The sequence below is a fragment of the Ranitomeya imitator genome, chromosome 3 (assembly GCF_032444005.1).
Source record: "Ranitomeya imitator isolate aRanImi1 chromosome 3, aRanImi1.pri, whole genome shotgun sequence".
In the NCBI taxonomy this organism is placed as follows: Eukaryota; Metazoa; Chordata; class Amphibia; order Anura; family Dendrobatidae; genus Ranitomeya; species Ranitomeya imitator.
In genome coordinates, this window is record NC_091284.1 from 704597763 (window position 1) to 704623948 (window position 26186).

A 26186-nucleotide genomic window follows, 5' to 3' on the forward strand; every position below is an offset into this window, starting at 1 on the left:
TATGGAAGGGTGGTGTCGAATTTCGTGGATTGGTGCAATGGTAACTATCTACAACTAAATGTTAAGAAAACCAAGGAGTTGGTGGCCAACTATAGCAGGATAAAGATGGAATGCTTACCGATCACTATTGCTGGTCAGGAGGTAGAGCAGGTGGAGAGTTACAAATATTTGGGGGTCCATTTGGATAGCAAACTGGACTGGAGATGCCACTCAGAGTTTGTCTACAAGAAGGGGATGAGCAGATTGTATTTCCTAAGGAAACTGAGGTCTTTTAATGTGTGTAGCAAAATGTTAGAAATGTTCTACCAATCTGTAGTGGCAAGTGCCATCTTTTTTGCAATCACGTGCTGGGGTAGTAGTGTGCGCGCCTCTGATGCTAATAAGCTGAATAAGATTATTAAGAAGGCAAGTTCTGCTATCGGCTGTAATCTGGACTCTCTTGAGGAGGTAGTGGAGAAAAGAACTCTGAAAAAGTGTATGGCAATTATGAACAATAATGCACATCCACTATATGAGCTATTCATGAGACAGAAGAGCACCTTCAGCAACCGGCTAATACTTCTGAGGTGTAAGAAGGAAAAATATAGGAAATCGTTTGTGCCAACTGCCATGGGGATGTACAACAATAACATTAGGGTTAAACCACCAAGGTGAATGTCTACTTATTTCTCTACATTTCAGTTCACTCGTTGTGTATGTCCTATTCTAATGTATAATGTTCTTCTGTCAACAAACTGTCATGTCAACTATGTAATTCCTTTATGATTTTTATGATTTAAGTCGTGCTGCCGTGATACCATAATTTCCCACGGGATCAATAAAGTGTATCGTATCGTATCGTAACTCATTCTGCAGCCAGCACATAGGCTATAAAAGGCAGATTGTGCAAACGGTTTAATGAAACCCAATTGCAAAAATGATTCCGTGCATTTAAGAGTCATCGTTAATAAATCAATACTTAACATAGAAATAAGAAAATGTGTAACACATCTTATAAGAGAAATCTGCTTCTTTCTCCTTCTGGACTGATCTTTCATTCTCAATTCACGGGTAAAATCTGTGTTCAGTGAAGACAGAATATTTGAGATAGGAGATAGCAGATGGTGCTCCTAAAGCTGTATGGAGGAGCTAATGGCAGACAGACGTTCTGAGCAACTGTTCCTGAACTGACCAGTACAGTTCTCCGTAGAATATTATGAGCACCAACTGTCATCTATCTCAGTAATGGGAAAATCTGTCTTCATTGAATACCTGTCAATTCAGAATGAATTGTCAGTCCAGGAGGAGAAAGAATAATATATTACAAAGTTTCTTATTTTCATATGTACTATTGATTTATGAACAAACCATTACAATGACTGTTACTAATATAAAAAATGTTCCGCTATCCAGGTTACTGATGGTGTGTCCCTCCAGGTATATGGCAATGACTGCACTTTTCTTCCTGTATATGTCCAAGTTGAAACTTGATGTGCAAAGATGGCCCAACTACTGGCCTCCCAATCCTTCCACCATAAATAATGTCGGGGACGAGTCGGGAGGCCCTCCTGTATATAGACAATCGGCCAGTCCAGCCAACACGGGTAGGATTGGCAGGCTTGCCCTTATGTGTAAGTGTTTCTTTACAGTAGGAGATGTCCATAGATTGGTCATGTTGTATTCAGCATGCTCATTCTTTGTTTCCACTGGACAGAAGTAGTGTCTGGCAGCTGCTTTCTCCAAAGTCCCCATTAAGAACACGATACATCCGATTCATCAAAGCTTTCACAGGAAGTCTTGAAACGCTGCAAAATTTGTTATGTAAAAATGTAGCTTCTTTTGCAGTTTTCATGCTAGATAGGAGTCTGAACCGGCCATCAAATTAATAAAAAAAAATACCAAGGTTTTGTAGGCCAGAAATGCTACTCCAGTCGCTGATGTGAGTAGCATTTCTGGCTCGGCTCATGCCACTTAGAAGAGGCAGCAAATTCATTAAGGGGCTTATACATCTTAATGAATTCAGCGCCTTGTACTCCAGCAAGATTGGAGTATGGCGAGCGAGTGCTACACCAGTCTTCTTTACAGACATTATCATCGCTGTCCCCTTTGGGGCTCACAATCTAGATTCCCTATCAGTATGTCTTTGGAATGTGGGAAGAAACCGGAGTATCCGGAGGAAACCCACGCAAACACGAGGAGAACATACAGACTCCTTGCAGATGTTGTCCTTGGTGGGATTTGATCCCGGGAGCCCAGCACTGCAGTGTTAACTACTGAGCCACCCTGCTGCCCATAAGTATTGATGACCTGGCTCCTATATGTGGGTGGAAGCGGGGTTAGTAGCTGTATGTCACACACACAATTCGCTGTCAGCCATAGATAGGTGTATGAGCACTTACATGAGCTATGAAAATGCCACCTACGATATGTCACTGCAAGAGATGGTGGTCATATAAGTGATGCCGCCCCTGTGTGAATGACGCCTGATGGAACGGCATATCTAGTCATTTGTTATATACAACAGAAGAGAAAAATGTTGTTTTATCCCAGCTTTTTGCAAACCGCTTTTGTATGTTCTCTCCGAATAGCCTTTGTCTGTCTCCCATAGTTCAGAAGAGATATTATTAAAGCCACGCCGGTGATGATCATTTCTATTCCACCATTTGCCAACTATCTGGTGTTTGTGTTAATGTAAGTATAACGTGCAGATGTTTAAATGCAGTGTATAGAAGAGCGCTGTATGGTGGGCTCGTGTCAGGGGCAAAAGCTCAATAATGACTTGCAGTTCTTGATTATTATCACAAGGGAAAATATGGTTGCTTTGCCCCTGGGGGCTTCTTGCTGCAGGAGAGACCGTCCTCTGGTAGATTTATTTCTCTTCTCAGCCCAACGTGAATGGAACAAAGAAATGAAAGATACCTTTTTCTTTTGTTTGTTTTTTTTTGGCTGAATTTCTTCATGAATGTTTTTTTCTCTAGATACTGAAATGTTGTACAATGACACTTATGTACATATTTTTTTTCTTGTTGTTGTGTTCTTATCATGTATTAGTAAATTTGGATTAAGGGAAAAATTTAACATTTGGATGGCATATTTTTATCTTTTTTTGTGCGTGTTCTCCCTAGGTATTTTTTCCCTAGACAATTGCTGATCCGATACTTTTGGACTCCAAAGCAGCAGGAGGAATTCTTGGAGATTTATCATAACAAGCGGAAAGATGTTTATGAAGATGTGTTAGACAGTCTGTTAGAATCTCTGAACTCTGTGCCTGAGCAGACTCTGCAGGATCAGATTCGCCAAGTGGTCGCGCAGGTAAGGTTTATTATTATTTATTTATATAGTGCCATTAATTCCATGGTGCTGTACATGAGACGGGGTTACGTACAGAGTTATAGATATCGTTTACAGTAAACAAATTTATGATGACAGACTGGTATAGAGGGGAGAGGACCCTGACCTTGCGGACTTACATTCTACAGGGTAATGGGGAAGACACAGAAGGTCGGGGGTGCGGCAGCTCTGGTGGATGGTGAGACGGCAGCTCGGGTGGTTGGTAGGGAGGCAGCTAGGGTGGTTGGTGGGGTGGCAGCTCGGGTGGTTGGTAGGGAGGCAGCTCGGGTGGTTGGTGGGGCGGCAGCTCGGGTGATGGTGGGGCGGCAGCTCGGGTGGTTGGTGGGGTGGCAGAATGGTTATTGCAGGCTGTAGGCTTTCCTGAAGAGATGGGTTTTCAGGTTCCGTCTGAAGGATCCGAGGGTGTTGGATAATCGGATGTGTTGAGGCGTGGAATTCCAGAGGATGGGGGATATTCGGGAGAAATCTTGGAGGCGGTTGTGTGAGGAACGAATAAGTGTGGAGGAGAGTAGGAGGTCTTGGGAGGATCGTAGATTACATTAAAGGAAGATAGTGGGAGATTAGTTCAGAGATATAGGGAGGGGACAGGTTGTGGATGGCTTTGTAGATCAGTGTTAGTAGCAGTCATAGAACAAAACGCGGCAACACTCACCGATCCTGTGATAAGGGCTTGTCTTTATTGAAACATGCGGTAAAACATCTTCACGGCACGGGGAGTGAAACAAAGGAAGAGGTGAGCTCACTTCTTCCTTTGTTTCACTCCCCCGTGCCGTGAAGTGCCGCGTTTTGTTCTATGACTGCTACATGGTTTTTTCTTGCTTCACACGCGAGCACCTCCCGATACCGTCGGGTTTCCAGTGTTCAGGACTGAGTACAGATTGGGTCTCTATTGCAGGCTGTGCTGCTTTACTTTTGTGTTTCTCTCTCTTTCTTTTGAGATCAGTGTTAGTAGTTTGCACTGGATTCTTTGGGGAATTGGGAGACAGTGGAGGGATTTGCAGAGGGGAGCAGCAGGGGAGTAGTGAGGAGAGGGGTGGACTAGCCGGGCAGCAGAGTTGAGGACAGTCTGAAGTGGTGCAAGGGAGTTAGTGGGGAGGCCACAGAGGAGGATGTTGCAGTAATTGAGTTGGGAGATGATGAGGGCATGCACAAGAGCTTTAGTAGATTGTGGGCTGAGGAAGGGATGGATTCTGGCAATATTTTTGAGTTGGAGGCGAGAGTTTGGACGTGCGATTTGAAGGACAGGGCAGAGTCGAGAGTTACCCCGAGGCAGCGGATTTCAGGTGTGGGAGAGAGCGTGTTGCCGTTTACCATAATAGATAGATCAGGTGGGGTGATACGTGAGATGGGGGAAAGATGATGAGTTCGTTTTTTTCTACATTGAGTTTTAGGAAGCGAGAGGTGAAGAAGGAGGATATGGCTGACAGACACTCCGGGATTCTGGACAGCAGGGAGGTGACATCTGGGCCAGAGAGGTAGATCTGAGTGTCGTCCGCATACAGGTGGTACTGGAAGCCATGAGACTTTGAGTTGTCCTAAGCCAAGGGTATAGATGGAAAGAAGTAGGGGCCCTAGGACAGAGCCTTGAGGGACTCCAACAGAGAGAGGGCGGGATGAGGAGGTAGTGTGGGAGTGGGAAACGCTAAATGTGCGGTCGGAAAGGTACGAGGCAATCCAGGATAGGGCAAGGTCTCTGATGCCGAGGGAAGAAAGAATCTGTAGCAGTAGGCAGTGATCGACTGTGTTGAAGGCAGAGGACAGATCGAGAAGGAGGAGGATGGAGAACTGTCTTAGTTTTGGCTGTGAGTAAGTCATTAGTAATTTTGGTCAGGGCAGTTTCGGTGGAGTGGTGAGGTCGGAAGTCAGATTGAAGGGTTAAGGAATAATGTTCACGCATGAGCAAAGTATTTGTGACCTCGCAGGCAGTTCATTGCTTAGTAGCTCATATTGGGAAACTCATTTTAAGATTTTTATCAGATTACATAATGTCCCGATGGTGCTGGGGAAACACGCACAAGGAAAATGCCAGCTCCCCTGTGCCTTGGTGTCGGGGTATGGAGGTGGTGGGAGCACTTGTAACTTGGACGGTAGTGTTCGGCACGCTGCGCACAGCTGATCTTCCAGTACTTTGCTTTACATCAGATTTTGGGCTGAACTAATGTCTCTTCACTTACGGAGGTCTCTTTGCACTGTGTGCACACGTCAGTCATCTCTGATCAGGCCCTTTCTGTTATTTTGAAGCATCCTCCCTTCTTACCTTCAAGTTCTCTTTTACACTTGTGTTTTTATATCAGAATTTGCAACTAGAGTTGAGTGACTGTGTTCGGAAACAATCACCAAATCCGAATTTGCCATATTCGTGCCATATCGATAACCTATTTGTGCTGAACTTATCTTTGCCGATCGTTTCCAAACATATTTGCTCATTTCTACTCACATTGACTCCAATGGCGTTCGGCTGTGTTTGGCGAATATTGCAAAAACCATATTCGCCAGCGAACGTAATCCGAATATTGAAAAATTTGCTTAATTCTATTTGTAACCCTAAAATGCAAAAAATAGAAAATTGGCAATCTGTGTTCTGACCATTGTCCCTGTATGTTCTATTTTTGGTTTTGCCTCACAGGTCCTGATACAAGACACAAACCTGAAAACTTCCGTGTGAAAGTGGATTTATTGTTATATTTGGCTTGTACATGTTATTTTCTCCTGCCCATAGCTCACTTTTTATTTTTTTTTTAATTCTAGGTACAGCAAGGAATTCACCCAAAGGTCACAGATATTGAGGAGGTCAGAGCAGCTTTCTCAGGTCCACCTTTGTGCCTCAAAAGTCTTCATGTCCAGCAAATGGTAAGAATAATAGTGTAGAAGTTTTTTTTTTTTGTTTTTTTTCCTTATCTAAACCCCACATTATTACATTAAATAATGTATATAAAAAGGTTTTCTCCAGAGGGGTGAAGTAAATTTAAAGGGCTTATCAAGGACTGCTTTATTTTTTATTTATTTTTTTTTAAATATGGGCCAAAGAACTAACAGGCAGGTAGTTACTAACTAGCCAACTACCTGACTGCTGTGCCCGGTGCCGATCTCTGCTGGCACAAGGCAGTCATAGACCGCATCTACCGGCTATTCAGCTTCTTCTGATGACGTCACATTGACAGAGCAGCGGCTTGTTTTTCGGCTCTGCACTAGTGACAGAGCATGACTGCTGATGTCATGCTGATTGACAGCCGGCTCTCCACTGCCTAAATGCGGGAAGTTGGCTGTCAATCAGCATGACGTCAATAGGAGAGATATGTTAGGCACGGAACGGTCAAAACCAAATTATGTGCTACGTGGTAGAAGAGGCCACCTGCGGCGTTCCCATATTTGCTCCTTTCCACCGGCCCTGATTGACGTCCTTCTGACCACAACGTTGTTCTGTTTCATGTACAGATATCCTTTGCTGCACCAATACATCACCTTTGATTAATTTGGAAGTACATTTGTGCCGTTGTGTTTATATATTATAATCCGCGTGACATCTATAATCTGCAGAACATTAGTTTCCCACACAAGCACATTTATCTCTCAGTCAAATGAATGTTATATAAAATGTTATATCTTAATTCTAGGGATCTTGGCTAACGCTAGATCCATGGGACGTGACGTAGTCCTGTAGCCATAGTATCGTCACACAGAGGTGTCCATTAATGTGGCTGTAGTAAGACCCCCGTCTGCGTGCAGTGTATTAGGCTTACATCCATTTACATGAATGGCCTAATGATAGCGCCACATTTACCCTGCAGCGGCCATCAAGAGCAGTATGTGCCTAGCCATGGTTAGTGAAGCCTGAGCCTCTTCTATTAGCGGAAATTTTTTATGCAATTTCCCAATTTTTATAATTAAAAAAGCCTCTGAAAATAGATCTGTACATTTTAAACAAAGATCATCAAAAAAAAAATCTATGAAACAATGTATTAAATTTATGTTGTCTTTTACTGCGCAAATGAAACCTGCAAAAATTGCATCCAGAGAGCCTATGGGTATGTGCACACTTATTTTTTTTGTTTGTTTTTTTTCAGTGGAAACTGAGCCAACTCTCTACAAAACCTCCTCAAAAACATCCTAAAGCATTTGAAGTTTGTGCTCCGTTTCCTCTCCAAAAAGTCAGCGAATCGACTGTGTGCGCACAAAGCATAAAATTGTGTTTACACTAAGATTTTTCTCTTCATAATCTAGGCATTTTGAAGTAGAAGCTGCTTCAGGAAACGCTCCATTTTTGGGGCAGGTTTTGAAAGAGTGTTTTTTCCTGAAGCTTTTTTTTTTTACAGCCTTTTGATTGGCCGCTGTCTAATTTGGAGATTGTTTTCTAAAAAAAAAAAAAAATGTGACATGCACCTTCCTTTCCCCTGCTCTACCCCAAGAAATTCAAGAGGGGGGAAAAGCGCAGATGACTCTTCATACTAACAGCAAAGTGGATTTGCCATAAAAATAAAAAAAAAATTGAAGAGTCTTGCAAGAGTTTTTGAGGAGGATTTTGCAGCTGGTGTGCTCCCAAAAGGATCCTCAAAAAATCTGTGAACATACCCTTTTTGGGTAGTTTCGCATGCAGCATTGTACTGCAATTTTTTTGTGCAGTTTTTTTCAGCTAAAGTCAGAGGTGGATTCAAAAGGAATGGGAAATATAAAGGAAGGACTTAAACATCAAAAACTGCAGAGACTCCCTACAAATAAAGACTACCTACAAATAAACTGAAGCATATGCCAAGTAAAAATTCAATTTTTTTTTTTATTTAACAAATATTGACACATAAATAAGGAAAATAATTCTCCCATACAGCTCTATTTAGATGCCTATATAGCTTATAGTTCTATGGAAAAACCTTTAGGCTGTGTGCACACGTTGCAGATTTTTCGCGTTTTTTTCACGTTTTTTCGCTATAAAAACGCGAAAAAAAGCACACTTTGTGCATCCCATCATTTAGAATGCATTCTGCAATTTTTGTGCACATGATGCGTTTTTTTTTCTGCGAAAAAAAACGCATCGCGGTAAAAAACGCAGCTTGTACATTAAATTTTGCGGATTTCCCATTATATTATTGCATTGGGAACCTCCGGAAAAATCCGCAAAAAAAAAAAAAAACGCACCAAAAATGCGAGAAAAACGCATGCGAATTTCTTGCAGAAAATGTCCAGTTTTGCTCAGGAAATTTCTGCAAGTAATCCTGACGTGTGCACATAGCCTTATGGCTCCTCACAGCAAAATTGTCTACATATATAATCTTAGATTGCTTACTATCTCTACATCCAGAGACAATAAATAACGTTAAAGTGTATATATAAGGTAGCCTTTTCTGAGGAACCCTAGAAAAAACATTTTCATTATATGCTCTGGATATTCATCCATTTTTTTGAATATGTTTATGGCATGGGCATATTAATTCCTGTGTTCTCAGCTCCGCATGTGTGTATTCATCCACTGAATCTTTTTAAATAGTTGTGTGTCAATATTTGTTAAATACATTTTTTTTATATATTTGAATTTTTACTTGGCATGTCCTTCAGTTTATTTGTAGGCAGTATGTTATTTTGGAGCGCCATTTGTGACTAGGTCATTTCTTTTTGGTCATATCCATTCTAAAAGAGCTATGCATGTAACCAGGGGTCCCGAATTGGAAGCGGTGCTGCACCTTTCGTGGTGCGGTCATGTTGTCACCTCTTGTACAGCCCCCATGAAGCCCATTACTGCTTGAACTTTTTTTTTCCCCAGAAACATTTTTTCTTTTTTTTTTTTTTTCTTTTACTATAAGCATATTAGGAATTCTCCAATGTTATTAACTAGTGATAAGCGAACGCGCACAGATAAGGTATTATCCGAGCATGCTTTGGGTCTAACAGAGTATTTTTGGCATGTGCAAAAAATGTGTTTGATATGCAACCACGGGAACTCGAACATCATAGAATCATAGAATGTCTCGCGTTGGAAGGGACCTCCTGGGTCATCTGGTCCAACCCCCTGCTCAATTCAGGATTCACTAAACCATCTCAGACAGATGTCTGTCCAGCCTCTGTTTGAAGACTTCCATTGAAGGAGAACTCCCCACCTCTCGTGGCAGCCTGTTCCACTCATTGAGCACCCTCATTGTCGTGTTTCCATGAACATGTTTTTCGAGCACACCGAAGTCCCTCAGATAGCACACGAGCATGCTCGCATAACACCAAGCATGTTCGCTCATCACTAAGATTTCCTTCTGCTTCCTTTATTGTGCCGCTCAGGCCTCATACACATTGGCAGAGCCCTGTGGATGGAGACTGGACGGCAGCACATGGAGCCCCTGAGTTTCCATTTTTCAGATCTACATGTGCTGCCGTATGGTGTCTCCTTTCAGCTTTGTATTACAGGAGTAATCTTCCCAGAAACAATACTTCAAGGTCAGAATATCTCTGTAGGACGGCATCTGGCGGAAAAACAACAGATACAGTATTTTTATTTTGTTTGATACAGAGAAAAATGACTTCCATATAAAATTGGAGGCAAAAATGGGTACAATGGGGCCCATAGACCTATTAGGGTTGTAATAGTCTCTCGTATGTTTCCTGAGATCTCCCATTGTCTTGCTCTACTATACTGCGGTCTCTGTTTCGCTCCGTGTAGCACATCAGGCGGTTTTCCTAAGGGAGACACAAAACCTGCATTGTTAGGGGGGCTCTGGTAGAGTCCTGAGAAGTAGTGTCCTATGCCGTTCTCTAATACAGTCCTTTGTCTGTGCAGAGAGCTTTGAGCCGTCTCATGTTCCTGACCCCGCACCTTCCAGCGTTTTTCCTTCAGCGTCGGCTCAGGTCGCACATTTTTGAAATTCATCACCTGGACAGTGCCCTGCTCCAATGTGGAGTGCGAGAACTCAGCGACGAGGAAATTAAGAAGGTGAGATGTGAAATAACGGATATCAATTCTTCTATAGTTCATTAAATTCCCTCTGGAAGTGTTGGGACTGGAAGAGATTACTGATGCAGAAAAAAAATTCTATAATTTTTTTTCTGTACAGAAATGCCTGAATTTCCCATCTCATAGCACAACCCAACAAAAATAACCTTTTTTACTTTTCTTGGTTTTAAGGCCTGTTCCTGGGGTTATTAGTGGCGCTGATTTAGAAAATGTCATTGCATAGAATGGACCACACTAGCTCTAGTTCTTACATGTGGTTGAATTGTCTAAAATTTTAGTCCGTTCTTTAGAACAGGGGTGTCAAACTGCATTCCTCGAGGGCTGCAAACAGGTCATGTTTTCAGGATTTCCTTGCATTGCACAGGTGATAATTTAATCACCTGCAGAGAATGATTCCAGCACCTTGTGCAATGCTAAGGAAATCATGAAAACACGCATGGTTTGAGGCCCTCGAAGAATGCAGTTTGACACCCCTGCTTTAGAAGATCTCTTCTGCAGAATTGGGAGGTCATAATAAGAAAAATGGGAAATCTATGTATTTTAATCACCCACATTTTTTGTGTATCTTTTGTTTCGCAGCTATGACGACATTCCTTTTCTATAATGTATACTGGCATAAAAATGTATAGCTTAATTGTAACCCACCCACCTATCTGAGAGTTATCATACGGGTCTACTTTCAATTTTGTTTTTTGTTTCCCACCTCTTTTTTTTTTTTTAATTCAAATATCCTATTTACTCTGTCGCCTCATTGGGGGATACAGGACCATTGGTGTTATGCTGCTGTCCACTAGGAGGCGACACTATGCATAATCTGAAAAAGATTAACCGTGGCTCCTCCTCTGCAGTATACACCCCTGGACGGCATCAGCCTTCTCCAGTTTTTGCTTAGTGTCGCATAGGAGGCACACCTAAGATTTTTCTTTACTCCGTTTTTTTCCGATGGATTACAGGTGAAGAAAAGTGGGTCTCCTGTGAGACTCCCGGCATGGCTCCTTCCTCGGCCCCCTATTACGGGGCACCCTGTTGAAGTCGAGATGGCTATTCCCTGTGTTGCTCCTTCCCCAGTCCCTCGGGTGCTGGTTCGAAGTCGAGAACCCCCCTCCTTCCCCAATTCCTTTTGGTTTCTGGGTTGAGGTCGAGGCGAGGATGAAGCCCCCTGAAGTTCATAGCAGCACCCTCCCTAATCCCCCTCTGGGGGCATTCGGTTGAGACGCCTCAGGTCGGGCCTATACAGGCAGCACTCTGCAGCTCCCAGCACCATGGGCCAGCACACTGCGCCTGCATCCAAGGACCCCAGCCCAGCTGCGGACTCCTGTCGGGGGCCAGAGGGAGTGCAGGCAGGCATGGCACAATAGAGACACAGGGCTCCCTGCGCCCCTGTATCTGCGGCAGCACCAGCTCTATACTGCCTCAGGGGGACCCCTCACAGGGCCCCCCTGCCACTTATAGCCCCACCGCTATCCTGCCTTTAAATCCGGGGGGTCCGGTTCAGATCCGACCCCCCTCCCGGACTTCAGCACCGGCTTGGAGCCTTTTTGGGCATCAGGCATCTAATTTAGGCCGCAGCTTCGGCCTAGCTGAAGCTTCCGCCTCCTCTCCGCCCCCCGGATGACAAATATGACACTCTACAGTGTCACAGAGGGGGCGGATCGAGACAGAAAGGGCGTATTTTTACACAGCTTTGCCGCCTTTTTCCTCAGCTCTCTGCCCCCTTCTCCCCCTGCCTCTTCTCCTCGGCTGCCATTTCTACTGCAGCAAGGATTAACCCTGCTAGCCAGTCTCCGGGGGGGCACAGGACTGTGGTTCTTCGGCGCTTGACCTAGGAGCAAACTGGTGGGGTAAGATCACAGCTGGGTTGTTTTACTCGGCTGTGAATCCATATTCCCTATAAGGCTCCCTTATAGGTTCCTCTGCATAGCTACCCCTGTAAGGTGCTCTGCATAGCCAGCCCTTCTGCACTCTGTGAACTATGCTGGGCTCAAGGTCCAAGAGAACCAGGCAGGACTGCTATTATGCATTCTGCACAGCCTGCGGGACCGCTCTCCCCAGTGGCAGCACGTATCCGCACTGCCAGGGCTGCACTCAGACTACTGTGTCAGAGCCCCAAGAGGCCCCTGCCAATGCTTCAGTGTCTAATGCCACGCCGGAATGGGTCACTCAGATGTCGCAATCTATGACGCAGTCTATAGATAACCTAACCTCAACATTGCTTCAGGCTCTGCAGAGTCATGCCTCGGCTATGACCGCTACCCAGCAAAGGGAGAGCTTGAGTCAGGGACAGGACGACCCTGGCACATTCACGTCTAGGTCAGGACGCAAGCGGACCCACAGGTCACGTTCATCTACGTCATCCCATAGAACAAGGTCATCCCCTTCTAGGGAGAGACACCGTAGTTCTAGGTCATCTAGACCGTCCCCTTCCAGGGGCAGACAATGCAGATCTCCGCAATCCCTGACCAGAGAAGGCCTCCGCCCCAGCTCACCCAGCAAGGGACGCCTCAGTGATGCACTGGATTTGGAAGGCATCGGTGACTCCGACTCAGACAAGGAAACGGAGGGGTCCCTGATCCCAATCCCTTCTAGCAGTACAGCGCTAGTTGAGGACTTAATCTCTTCCATCCATCGGGTGCTGGACATTTCTGATCCGCCACCAGAGGCCCCAGAACACAAGATTTCCTTTGAAGGACCTCTGAAGCCGCCTAAGGTTTTCTCTAACCACCCAGAGTTTAAGGCGATCCTTAAAAAGCAGCTCTCACAGCCTGAGAAAAAATTTGCTAATCGCAAATATCTGGAGGCGAGGTGCCCCTTCCCACAGAAGGATACCAAGGAATGGACAGACCCACCCGAAGTGGACCCTCCAGTCTCTAGACTAGTAGCACAGACCCTCCTTTCACTGCCAGATAGCTCAACCCTCAGGGATGCAGCAGACTGGCAGGTAGAACGCATGGCTTGTTCAATTTTCGAGGCTGCAGGGGCATCCCTGGCTCCTGCGTTCGCTTCAGTTTGGGCTGCCAAGGCCATTCTGGCCTGGGCCAAAAATTTACAATCTGGCCTCCAAGCATCCACTCCTGAGCTGTCAGACCAAGTGGTTCAAATAGCAGTTGTAGCAGATTACATGCTTCATGCAGCTCTGTATTCAGCAAGGAGTGTAAAGGGGATAGCATAAGACGCCATCACAATTCGGCATATCCTCTGGCTGAGGGAATAGAATGCGGACGCAGCCTCAAAGAAGTCCCTCACACACCTCCCCTACCTCAGTGGGCGACTTTTTGGTGAACAGTTGGACACGATGATATCCAACGCCACTGGGGGTAAGAGTACCTCTCTTCCCCAACTGAAACCTAAACGCACTTACAAGAAGCGTAACCAAACTCGATTCCAATCCTTTTGGAATTCTTCGGGCTGGTCCGTCTCGCGTCCAGCACAAAAATCGTAACCGTTCCCCGCGCAGGGACAACTCATGGCCGACGCAAAATGTCGGACAAGACCTGGCAGTCAAAAGCAGCCCAGTCTAAGCCCAGAGGAGGAAAATCTCAGACTTTCTCCTCATCGTGACTCACGGACTCCGGAAGACACCACACCCGTAGGCGGCCGACTTTTGCTCTTTCATCAAGTCTGGCTGCCTATTACAGAAGACAGGTGGGTCAGGGAACTAGTGTCTTCCGGATACAAGATAGAGTTCACCTCCAACCCACCGGACCGATTCTTCCTTTCTGTCCCCCCAAAATCACAGGCCAAGGCTCGTGCCTTCCGACAAGCGGTCTACTCGCTTTTTCAAGCAGGAGTCTGAAAGGTGGCAGATGAGGTTTAACAATGATAAATGTAAGGTTATACACATGGGAAGAAGGAATCAATATCACCATTACACACTGAACGGGAAACCACTGGGTAAATCTGACAGGGAGAAGGACTTGGGGATCCTAGTTAATGATAAACTTACCTGGAGCAGCCAGTGCCAGGCAGCAGCTGCCAAGGCAAACAGGATCATGGGGTGCATTAAAAGAGGTCTGGATACACATGATGAGAGCATTATACTGCCTCTGTACAAATCCCTAGTTAGACCGCACATGGAGTACTGTGTCCAGTTTTGGGCACCGGTGCTCAGGAAGGATATAATGGAACTAGAGAGAGTACAAAGGAGGGCAACAAAATTAATAACGGGGATGGGAGAACTACAATACCCAGATAGATTAGCGAAATTAGGATTATTTAGTTTAGAAAAAAGACGACTGAGGGGCGATCTAATAACCATGTATAAGTATACAGTGGGGCAAAAAAGTATTTAGTCAGTCAGCAATAGTGCAAGTTCCACCACTTAAAAAGATGAGAGGCGTCTGTAATTTACATCATAGGTAGACCTCAACTATGGGAGACAAACTGAGACAAAAAAATCCAGAAAATCACTGTCTGTTTTTTTAACATTTTTTTTGCATATTATGGTGGAAAATAAGTATTTGGTCAGAAACAAACAATCAAGATTTCTGGCTCTCACAGACCTGTAACTTCTTCTTTAAGAGTCTCCTCTTTCCTCCACTCATTACCTTTAGTAATGGCACCTGTTTAAACTTGTTATCAGTATAAAAAGACACCTGTGCACACCCTCAAACAGTCTGACTCCAAACTCCACTATGGTGAAGACCAAAGAGCTGTCAAAGGACACCAGAAACAAAATTGTAGCCCTGCACCAGGCTGGGAAGACTGAATCTGCAATAGCCAACCAGCTTGGAGTGAAGAAATCAACAGTGGGAGCAATAATTAGAAAATGGAAGATATACAAGACCACTGATAATCTCCCTCGATCTGGGGCTCCACGCAAAATCCCACCCCGTGGAGTCAGAATGATCACAAGAACGGTGAGCAAAAATCCCAGAACCACGCGGGGGGACCTAGTGAATGAACTGCAGAGAGCTGGGACCAATGTAACAAGGCCTACCATAAGTAACACACTACGCCACCATGGACTCAGATCCTGCAGTGCCAGACGTGTCCCACTGCTTAAGCCAGTACATGTCCAGGCCCGTCTGAAGTTTGCTAGAGAGCATTTGGATGATCCAGAGGAGTTTTGGGAGAATGTCCTATGGTCTGATGAAACCAAACTGGAACTGTTTGGTAGAAACACAACTTGTCGTGTTTGGAGGAAAAAGAATACTGAGTTGCATCCATCAAACACCATACCTACTGTAAAGCATGGTGGTGGAAACATCATGCTTTGGGGCTGTTTCTCTGCAAAGGGGCCAGGACGACTGATCCGGTTACATGAAAGAATGAATGGGGCCATGTATCGTGAGATTTTGAGTGCAAACCTCCTTCCATCAGCAAGGGCATTGAAGATGAAACGTGGCTGGGTCTTTCAACATGACAATGATCCAAAGCACACCGCCAGGGCAACGAAGGAGTGGCTTCGTAAGAAGCATTTCAAGGTCCTGGAGTGGCCTAGCCAGTCTCCAGATCTCAACCCTATAGAAAACCTTTGGAGGGAGTTGAAAGTCCGTGTTGCCAAGCGAAAAGCCAAAAACATCACTGCTCTAGAGGAGATCTGCATGGAGGAATGGGCCAACATACCAACAACAGTGTGTGGCAACCTTGTGAAGACTTACAGAAAACGTTTGACCTCTGTCATTGCCAACAAAGGATATATTACAAAGTATTGAGATGAAATTTTGTTTCTGACCAAATACTTATTTTCCACCATAATATGCAAATAAAATGTTAAAAAAACAGACAATGTGATTTTCTGGATTTTTTTTTTCTCAGTTTGTCTCCCATAGTTGAGGTCTACCTATGATGTAAATTACAGACGCCTCTCATCTTTTTAAGTGGTGGAACTTGAACTATTGCTGACTGACTAAATACTTTTTTGCCCCACTGTATAAGGGGACAATACAAATATCTCGCTGAGGATCTGTTTATACCAAGGAAGGTGATGGGCACAAGGGGGCATTCTTTGCGTCTGGAGGAGAGAAGGTTTTTCCACCAACATAGAAGAGGATTCTTTACTGTTAGGGCAGTGAGAATCTGGAATTGCTTGCCTGAGGAGGTGGTGATGGCGAACTCAGTCGAGGGGTTCAAGAGAGGCCTGGATGTCTTCCTGGAGCAGAACAATATTGTATCATACAATTATTAGGTTCTGTAGAAGGACGTAGATCTGGGGATTTATTATGATGGAATATAGGCTGAACTGGATGGACAAATGTCTTTTTTCGGCCTTACTAACTATGTTACTATGAGTCATAGTACCGGTCCCCACGGCCGAGCGCTTCCGAGGGTTCTACTCCAATCTATTCGTAGTCCCCAAGAAAGGAGGCAGTGTGCGGCCCATATTGGACCTAAAACAACTCAACAAATATGTACAGGTCCGTCACTTCCGCATGGAGTCTCTTCTGTCCATCATTGCGTCCATGGAGAAGGGAGAATATCTCGCCTCCATAGACATACAAGACGCATACCTGCATATACCGATTGCACCTGCCCATCAGAGGTTTCTCAGGTTCGCAATCGACCAGGACCACTACCAGTTCGTGGCTCTCCCGTTCGGACTCGCCACGGCTCCCAGAGTGTTTACCAAAGTCATGGCAGCCACCATGGACGTCCTGCACTCCAGAGGCATAGTAGTCGTTCCATACTTGGACGATCTACTCATCAAGGCTCCCACCTTCAAGGACTGCGAGCTCAGCGTCTCAATTACAATCGACACTGAGTCGCATGGGCTGGTTAGTCAACTTACAAAAATCATCACCAACCCCAAGTCAGTCTCTGACCTTCCTGGGAATGCTATTCAACACCTCCAGGGGTCTAGTGCTCCTTCCCAAGGACAAGGCACTGGCTCTCTGCCTAGGAGTTTGCACCCTCCTCCGCAAACCCCCCCGATCTCTCCGGTTTGCCATGAGAGTGAGAGTCCTCGGCAGGATGAGGGCAGCAATAGCAGCCGTCCCATTTGCCCAGTTTCGCCTCAGGCCTCTCCAACTAGCCATCCTTAAGTCCTGGGACAAAAACCCTTTCTCTCGACGGAGTTCCGGCTAATGTCGTCAACCAAGAGGTCCCTGCACTGGTGGCTCAAGCCAACCTCGCTAGCAAAAGGGAAATCCTTTCTCACAGGTCACTGGAAGGCTCTGACCACCGATGCAAGCCTGACTGGTTGGGGTGCAGTGCACCTACACCACAGGGCACAGGGCAAGTGGTCCCCAGTGGAAGCGACCATGCCCATCAACATCCTGGAAATTCGTGCCATCCTCCTGGCATTGAGGGCCTTTCATCACTTAGTGTCAGCCTCTCACATCAGAATACAGTCAGACAATGCCACGGCTGTGGCATATGTGAATCACCAAGGGGAGACCCGCAGTACCCAGGCAATGCGAGAAGTGTCACATATCCTCCACTGGGCAGAGGACACAGGGTCTGTTCTTTCTGCAGTCCACATTCCAGGTGTGGACAACTGGGAAGCAGACTTCCTCAGCCGACAAGGAATAGACTCGGGAGAGTGGTCTCTCCATCCTGAAATTTTTCACCAGATTTGCCATCGCTGGGGGACCCCGGATATGGACCTAATGGCATCCCACTTCAATGCCAAGGTCTCCAACTTCATGGCCAGAACACACGATCTGCGGCCGCTCGGAGCAGGCGCTCTGGTTCAGGACTGGACCCAGTTCCAGCTTCTGTACATTTTTCCACCTCTCCCCCTGATATCCAGGGTGGTGAGGAAGATCAAGCAAGAGGGAGTTCCAACCATCCTAATCGCATCGGACTGGCCCAGACATACATGGTACGCCGACATCGTACAACTTGCAGTAGATGCCCCCTGGCGTCTCCCCGACCGCCCCGATCTTCTATTACAAGGCCGGTTCTACCTCCAGAACTCAGGGGCTCTCGATTTGACGGCGTGGCCCTTGAGACCTGGGTTCTAACCCAGGCAGGGCTCTCGCCGGACGTCATTGGAACCATGATCAGGGCACGGAAGCCAGCCTCTACCAAGATCTATTACCGTACCTGGAAAGCTTTCTTTACCTGGTGCGAATCTCGTGGCCAGACTCCACTCCCTTATTCCTTACCCAAAGTACTTGGTTTTCTCCAATCGGGTTTGGAGGCCAGGCTGTCCCTGGGCTCGCTTATGAGCCAGGTGTCGGCCCTCTCAGTGCTTTTTCAAAGGCGCATTGCTACCAAGCCGCAAGTAAGGACTTTTCTTCAGGGGGTTTCCCGATTGGTTCCCCCCTACAGACGACCACTAGAAACGTGGGACCTCAACCTGGTCCTGACAGCATTGCAGGAACCACCCTTCGATCCCCTTAAGGAGGTCCCGCTCCACCTTCTATCTCAGAAGGTGGTTTTCTTGGTGGCAATCACCTCACTATGCAGGGTGTCTGAACTGACAGCACTCTCCTGCAGATGGCCCTTCCTGGTTTTTCACCAGGACAAGGTAGTTCTCCGTACGGTTCCATCCTTCCTTCCGAAGGTTGTGTCCCACTTCCACCTCAGTGAGGAAATTTCACTGCCATCCTTTTGTCCGGTCCCGGTTCATAGAGTGGAGAAGGCTCTGCATACGCTTGACCTTGTCAGGGCATTGCGTATATATGTGTCTAGGACTGCGACCTTCCAGAGGTCTGATTCTCTTTTCCTTCTTCCGGAAGGCGGCCACAAGGGTCTGCCAGTTTCCAAAGCTACCCTTGCCAGGTGGATCAAATCCACCATACAAGACGCCTACAGCCTTAAGAATTCTCTTCCAGCCGGTATTACGGCACACTCTACACAGGCGGTAGGGGCCTCCTGGGCCATTCGGCACCAGGCTTCGGCACAACAAGTGTGTAAGGCGGCCACTTGGACTAACCTACACACGTTTACTAAACACTACAGGGTTCATACCCAGTCCTCAGCGGATGCGAGCCTGGGTAGATGTGTTCTGCAGGCGGCGGTGTCCCAAGTGTAGCGGCCTGTCTGCACAATATTCGTCCATTGCTACCCACGCAGGGACTGCTTTGGGACGTCCCATGGTCCTGTGCCCCCCAATGAGGCGACAGAGTGAAGGAGATTTTTGTGTACTCACCGTAAAATCTCTTTCTCTTAGCCTCAAATTGGGGGACACAGCTCCCACCCTGTTGCCCTTCCGGGCCGTTGTTGCTGTCGAGGTCTCATATTGTTTGCATGAGCTCGTACATAGTTGCCTTCTTATAGGCATGGTTATGTTATTCATGTCACGTTCCTCCTACTGCTTTTGCACAAAACTGGAGAAGGCTGACGCCGTCCAGGGGTGTATACTGCAGAGGAGGAGCCACGGTTAATCTTTTTCAGATTATGCATAGTGTCGTCTCCTAGTGGACAGCAGCACAACACCCATGGTCCTGTGTCCCCCAATTAGAGAATAAGAGAAGGAGATTTTACGGGGAGTACACAAAAATCTTTTTTTTTTTTTTTTTTTTTTGACGAGCAGAATGAAAAGTGGTATACGTTTGGTTTCTCAAAAACTAGATCTAATAGGGAAAATTGGTGCCATTTTATGACTCTGCGGGTCAAATATACCCAGAAACAGGTCTAACATTTGAGGCAGCAAAATGTGTGTTGGCCAGTGATAATGGCGCATATGTGCTTTTGGTTCTTTTTATCTCGTTTTATTAAATAGTATCCAACATAACAAGATTACATTATTTCTCATTGCTTATTAATATTGTATGACACCCATGTCTGGCACCAAATATCACATGTTTTATCATGAGAGAACACTCCTCATCACCTGGGGATTAAAGTAAGTCAAAGAAGAATCAAACCAAGGCTTCCATACCTTATTACATTTTTCAGGGCAATATCTATTTTTATATACCATAGAAAGCTGCAGTATTTACCATATTCACCCAGCGTGAAATTTGTGGGGGTCTTTTATCTATCCATCTCATGGCAATAGCCTTCTAAGCCGAAAACAATGTTTCCCTGAGGAGAGAGCGAGGATAATGAAGGCAGGTCTCCCCATCAAGGATTCCTAATGAATACACCTTAAACCAGATTAATGCAGGGGTTGGATTATCGTGATGAGGATAGCCATGACGTCTTTCCAGAAGTCTGCAATAAGAGCGCAGTACCACATCAGGTGTATAAAATCTGCCGCCTCTTCCCCACACCTATGGCAGTCTGCAATGGTGGATCTACCATTTTATATAACCTGCTAGGAGTCAGGTAGCATTGATGGATTATATATCTATTTCGACTACCTTGATATTAATTGCCGGTGAAACCTATTGTGGGGATGTCAAGGCCTCGCTCCAATCCTCCTCTGATAGGTTATTACGGTTTTCCCTTTGCCCTCAACCATCGATGGTGATGAGGAGCATCTCCTGCTTAGTAACTTGGTGTATAAAAAGGAGACCAACCCCTTTTGGTCCCTAGATTTTTTTTATATCCCAATCTGGGTTTGTGGCTGAGAGAATTTCCACACGTTTCTATGAACTGGGTATTTAGAACATGCCTTAGTTGCAGTTACCTAAAGAAAGCATTTCTGAGGGCTTGATAGGGCTGTTGACATTGATCAAAGGAATCAAGAACCCTGGATATTTATCCGTGCCAGTGTCTTGACCCCTAAGTTCATCCAAAACTGAGCATCATATATTGTGAAGGCCCGAACAGTATGCAGCATATATTTGATGTTCTCGCATGATCTTTGGATCGAACTGTACACATGAGATCAATGTTGGAAAATTGCTATTTCTGCCTATTCCACCTTAAAAAAAAAAAAAAAGTGGATTGGCCGAGTTTACATTGTAGAATTGTCAGGCATTTCTACCAATATTCCACCCTCTAGATCTTCTATCGGGACATTTGATAGACCCCCCCCCCCCCCCTATACGACATAATTAGCCAATCATATCGGGATTGATGACTTTTCTCTTGTGTATGGTTGGCTTTACAGGCATTCCTTCATTGCAGTGTTTTATATAGATACGATGTAAGTAATCATTGGGGTATCCATCCCTGGGTCTTACCAACTCCAGCAATGGTCAGTTGTGGTCCCATTTTTGCAGTGGCCAAGCAGGCTGTGCATGCATGGCGTCTTCCTTTCTTATATGAATGAGAATTACAGAAACTACCACGTAGCAGAAGACCTCATTTTCATTTACCCAACACTCATGTAGCTTGCTATAGTTTTATGTATTTAGTCTCAACATGTATGACCCAGACAGACAAACAGAAGTTCGGAGGAGGATCCTTTTCACCTAAATACCTTTTTATCTAATTGGCCAATTGAGCGCCTTATGTAATATAAGAAATACTCATTGATGGCAGCACATCGCACTGTGTAACCCATGAGATGCGCTGCGCACAATATGCAAACTGTATGGGAACAAACAATCATTTATGCAGAAGTCTGTCAGCATACAGTTTACGCTGGCTGGTGTAAAAGGGTCGCATGCCAGTCGGCTCTCATATTGAGCCCTTGATAATTGATTTCTTTGCTTTTCAGGCTTGTTATATCAGAGGGCTAAATTCCACTCACCTCAGTACAGAAGACTGTAGAAAATGGTTAAATTGCTGGATACAGCTATCAGAAAAATTGAAAGGTAAAACCTGTTAACCTTTTATCCATTGTGGGGGATTTTTAAGTGAATGTATAACTTTGGTAGAATTACCTTGTATACTGGAAAGTTACCTTTACAAGCTGGAGCAATTCGGGTAATATGAGGCAAATAAGATTTCTCCTATGCCTCATTGGGGGACACAAGACCATGGGTGTTATGCTGCTGCCACTAGAAGGACACCAAGTTAACACAGAATAACTCCTCCCCTGCAGTATACACCCTCTCACTGGGCAATACTCAACCAGTTCTTGCTTAGTGTCTGTAGGAGGCACTTGGGTCTGTTTCAGACCCCAACATTTTTATTTTCTTTTTGATTTTCTGTAAATTCTTATTTTTTAATTAACGGAGTGAAGGGGGCGACAGATTCCTTTCAAGGGTCCGCTCTCCCCGAAACATCAACAGGCGAGCACGTGGAGTATACCACCCTGTACCTTCTCCTGCGACAACTGGGGGCACGCCTAATCTACGCTTGGGGCGACTGTTCCTATACTGTTCCGATCTCCCCCCGCCCCCCGTAAGATGGCGAGCACATAGAGTTCTGGCTCTTATGTGCCTCTCCTGGGCTCCACCGCATATCAAGGCCCTCACCTAATGGCGTCACGTAGTCCCCACGACAGCTTTAAGTCTCCTGCGGCAGGCACAGATGAAGATGAACGGAGGGTCCTCTCCATCCCCTGACAAAGGGAGGATGGATTGAGCTCATACCCTCGCAATGGAGGCTGCATTCCTACTCTGTGGCGGGGAGTAGTTCCCTTCCTCATGCTGCCTGCGTGGGAAGGTGCGGTTCTGGTCCCCGGGGAAAGGTGCTGCTGGCTGGACGCCAGCGGCGGTCAGTCGGCGCTCTGTAATGGCCCGCCGGCAGGCTCCAGAAATTTAGTCCTCGGCTTTTCAGCCGGACTAGGCCGCAAGCTTAATTTCCCACCCACCGCCGGAGCCCCGCCCACTATCCAGACACTTCTCGTTTGGAACGAGAAGCGCCCTGCAACTCTCAGGGGCCATCTTGGGACTCCACTTCTGCAGGGAAACCAGACGAAAACCCTGACCTGACTACTCTGAAGGCACCAATCTTCTCCTATTCCTCCCTGGGGACACAGGCACAGGACCGCGAGGTAAGCTGTATAGGAGAGCTTAACCCTTCCCTGCAAGTGCATACTCCGGCATATCTGGCCCTCATCTTTAACCCTGCTGTTCTGTTCGGTCTGGGGAGACCTATTTTGAACTTTGGTATTTTTTGGGGTGTTCAAGATGCGGTTCTGAAACTTGTGGTTGATTGACTTAAATGAGGATGGGTCGGTCGGCCACGGGTTTCAGAGCCGCATCTTGAATATTTTAAAGAATATTGAAGTTCAAAGTCGGTCATTTTTGACCAACAGAACAGCAGGGTTAAAGGCACACTATGTTTCACCCTAAAGAGGCTAAAAAGGTTAACAAAAAGCACACTGTGTTTTTTACCTCATGTGCCACTTGTCATACTGCCTTGCCTCGAGCTCACAATACCCCGTTATGTGCGGATTGTGAGCCGGCCTGTGTGCAGTCGCCTCCCGCCGCCACCAACGCCGCTTCTGACCCTGCGGAGCCTAGTCCCCCTGAGTGGGCCGCTTTCCTGTCACGTTCTATGACTTCACTGGCCAAGGCAATAGATTCCCTCCGGGGTCCCTCTCTAAGTCAGAACGCCATGTTGTCTACCGCAGAGGACTCTGGCTACGGTACGGATCCGTCCACCAGCAGGGGGCGCGACCTGTCACTAAGGGCTCAGGGTGCCAGAAAACGGACCCATGTCACGTCCCCTTTCCATGGCCGTGCTTGTGCTTCAGCCTCCGTGAGTTCAATATCTCGTTCCCCTTCTCCTGAGAACCGCAATGCACATGACTCTGAATATGAGTCCGATACATCTTTAGTTCAGGATTCCTCAACTTCTCAAGGGACGCTTTATTCTCTTGTTGAGGCAGTCAACAAGACTCTGAAGGTGGACGAGGAATCCGTTTCCACTTAGGAACACGTGGTGTCTTTCAAAAAGTCAAAACGTGTCAAAAGGGTATTTGTCACTCATCTTAAATTTAAGGACATTGTCCAGAAACACAGGGACCGGCCCGATAAACGTTTCATGGGTCAAAAGTAGATACCCAGAGTCCAAATACCCCTTCGCTCAGGAACTAATGAAGGACTGGCTGCAGTCTCCTTCAGTGGACCCTGCAGTATTGCATCTCGCCTCCAAGACGCTCCTTTCTTTGACTGACGGTTCTTCAGTCAAAAATCCCTCTGACTGCCAAATTGACTACCTGGCTCGATCTGTCTTTGAGGAGACAGGAGCGTCGCTCTTTCCATCTTTCTCCGCTACTTGGGTGGCTAAGGCTATGGTCGCTTGAGCTGAGGTATTGACCACAACCATCCACAACAGTAATCTCCCCCCTGAGGCGATCAACCTGGCCAACCAGATCACTCAAGCCGGGGACTTTGTAGTTAACGCCTCAATAGACACGGCCAATTGCGCTGCACAAGCAGCCGCAAATACAATCTCTATCAGAAGAGCCCTGTGGCTCAGAGATTGGCGAGCAGATTCGGCTTCCAAAAAATCTTTGACATCTCTGCCATACCAAGCAGGTCGCTTATTCGGTGAAAAGCTGGACCAAATTATCTCTGACGCCACTGGAGGAAAGAGTAAATTTCTTCCTCAACAAAAGCCTACATGGCCGTTTCGGTATCAACAACAACCTCGATTCCGGCCCTTTCGCAACAATCCCAATTGGTCTTCCACCTCCTCCGGATCAGGACGAGCTTCGCGCGGAAACAGAGATTCCCAGGTCTCATACAGACCTAACCGTAGCTGGAAACCCAGACCGAGGTCATCCGGATCTAAGAGATCCAGAACCCTTAGACCTTCCACTCAATGACTCGTTGCAACATCCGGGGGACATCGACCAAGTAGGCGGCCGTTTACTTTCGTTCCGCTAAGCCTGGCTCTCGGTTGTCCACGACGAGTGGGTCAGAGAACTGGTGTCCTCCTGGATACAAAATAGTTTTCTCCCCACCCCCACCCCCACCCCCAACACGTTTCTCTGTCGTGTCTTCCCGAAAAAAAGACAACGGCTTTTCTCTAGGCCATAAGCGCACACTACAAGGGGATGGAGTCATCATTCCGGTTCCCCTAGACCAAAGGTTCAAGGGGTTTTACTTGAACCTATTTGTGGTCCCAAAGAAGAACGGATCGCTACGACCGATACTGGACCTAAAGCTTCTGAACCACTTTGTAAAAATTCAGCACTTCAGAATGGAATCCCTCCGCTCTGTCATCGCATCCATAGACATCAAGGATGCTTACCTCCACATCCCAATTTTTCCCCCTCATCAACAGTTCCTTCACTTCGCCTTTCGCGAGGAACACTTCCACTTTGTGGCCTTACCTTTTGGCCTCGCCACCGTTCCCAGAGTTTTCACCAAGTGGCTATCCTTCATGCTCGGGGAGTGGTGGTACTTCCGTACCTGGATGACCCGCTGATAAAAGGCCTGTCATATCCAGCCTGCGAGGAGTCCGTCGACATCACGGTGTATACTCTTTCTTGCCTGGGTTGGAAGATAAACTTCGAAAAATCTTCCCCGGTTCCAGCTCAGCGGATTTCCTTCTTGGGAATGACCCTGGACACTTCCCGCGGCTTGGTTATTCTCCCTCCTGAAAAGGCCTCGGCCTTGCAGCAGGGAGCATGAACTCTCTTCTACCCAGTCTCTCACTCCATTCGTTTCAGCATGCGCATTCTTGGCAAAATGGTAGCCGCCATGGAAGTGCGCGCAATTCCATCCCGTCCATTACAACATGTGCTGCTGTCGGCTTGGAACGGGAACCCGTCTTCTCTTGACCGTCGCTTCTGTCTGTCTTGGCAGGTCAGGCAGACCCTCAGGTGGTGGACGCTGAAGTCCTCTCTCAACCAGGGGAAGTCCTTTCTCCCAGTGCGCTGGCTGGTGGTGACCACCGATGCTAGCCTTTTGGGCTGGGGTGCAGTCTTCAGTCACCACACAGCTCACAGGTGGTGGTCGACTCTAGAGTCGCACCTCCCCATCAATATCCTGGAAATTCAAGCTCCGTTTTCACCATCACCTTGCAGGTCGACCCATCAGAATCCAGTCCGACAACGCCACAGCTGTGGCGTACATCATCCGTCAAGGGGGAACCCGCAGAAAGACGGCCATGCTCGAAGTGACCCACATCCTCCGCTGGGCCGAGCGCAACCATTTGCCTATCTCGGCGATCCACATACCAGGTGTGGAGAATTGGGCGGCGGACTTCCTCAGTCACCAGGGTCTCGCCTCGGGCGAATGGTCCCTTCACCCAGAAGTTTTCTAGCAGATTTGCCTCGCTGGGGGATCCCGGATGTGGACCT

The 26186-nt window shown here is 46.6% G+C and overlaps 1 protein-coding gene across 1 annotated transcript in view; it reads left to right on the top strand.

The window, feature by feature from the left end:
• The window catches only part of LETMD1 (LETM1 domain containing 1), a 42855-nt gene that overhangs the window by 6004 nt on the left and 10665 nt on the right, over positions 1-26186 (top strand). Inside the window, exons 4-8 of the mRNA XM_069758615.1 lie at positions 2588-2670; positions 3105-3291; positions 6079-6180; positions 10085-10237; positions 21699-21795. Of these exons, the coding sequence (XP_069614716.1) occupies positions 2588-2670; positions 3105-3291; positions 6079-6180; positions 10085-10237; positions 21699-21795 (622 nt within the window). The remainder of the gene's footprint in view (positions 1-2587; positions 2671-3104; positions 3292-6078; positions 6181-10084; positions 10238-21698; positions 21796-26186) is intronic.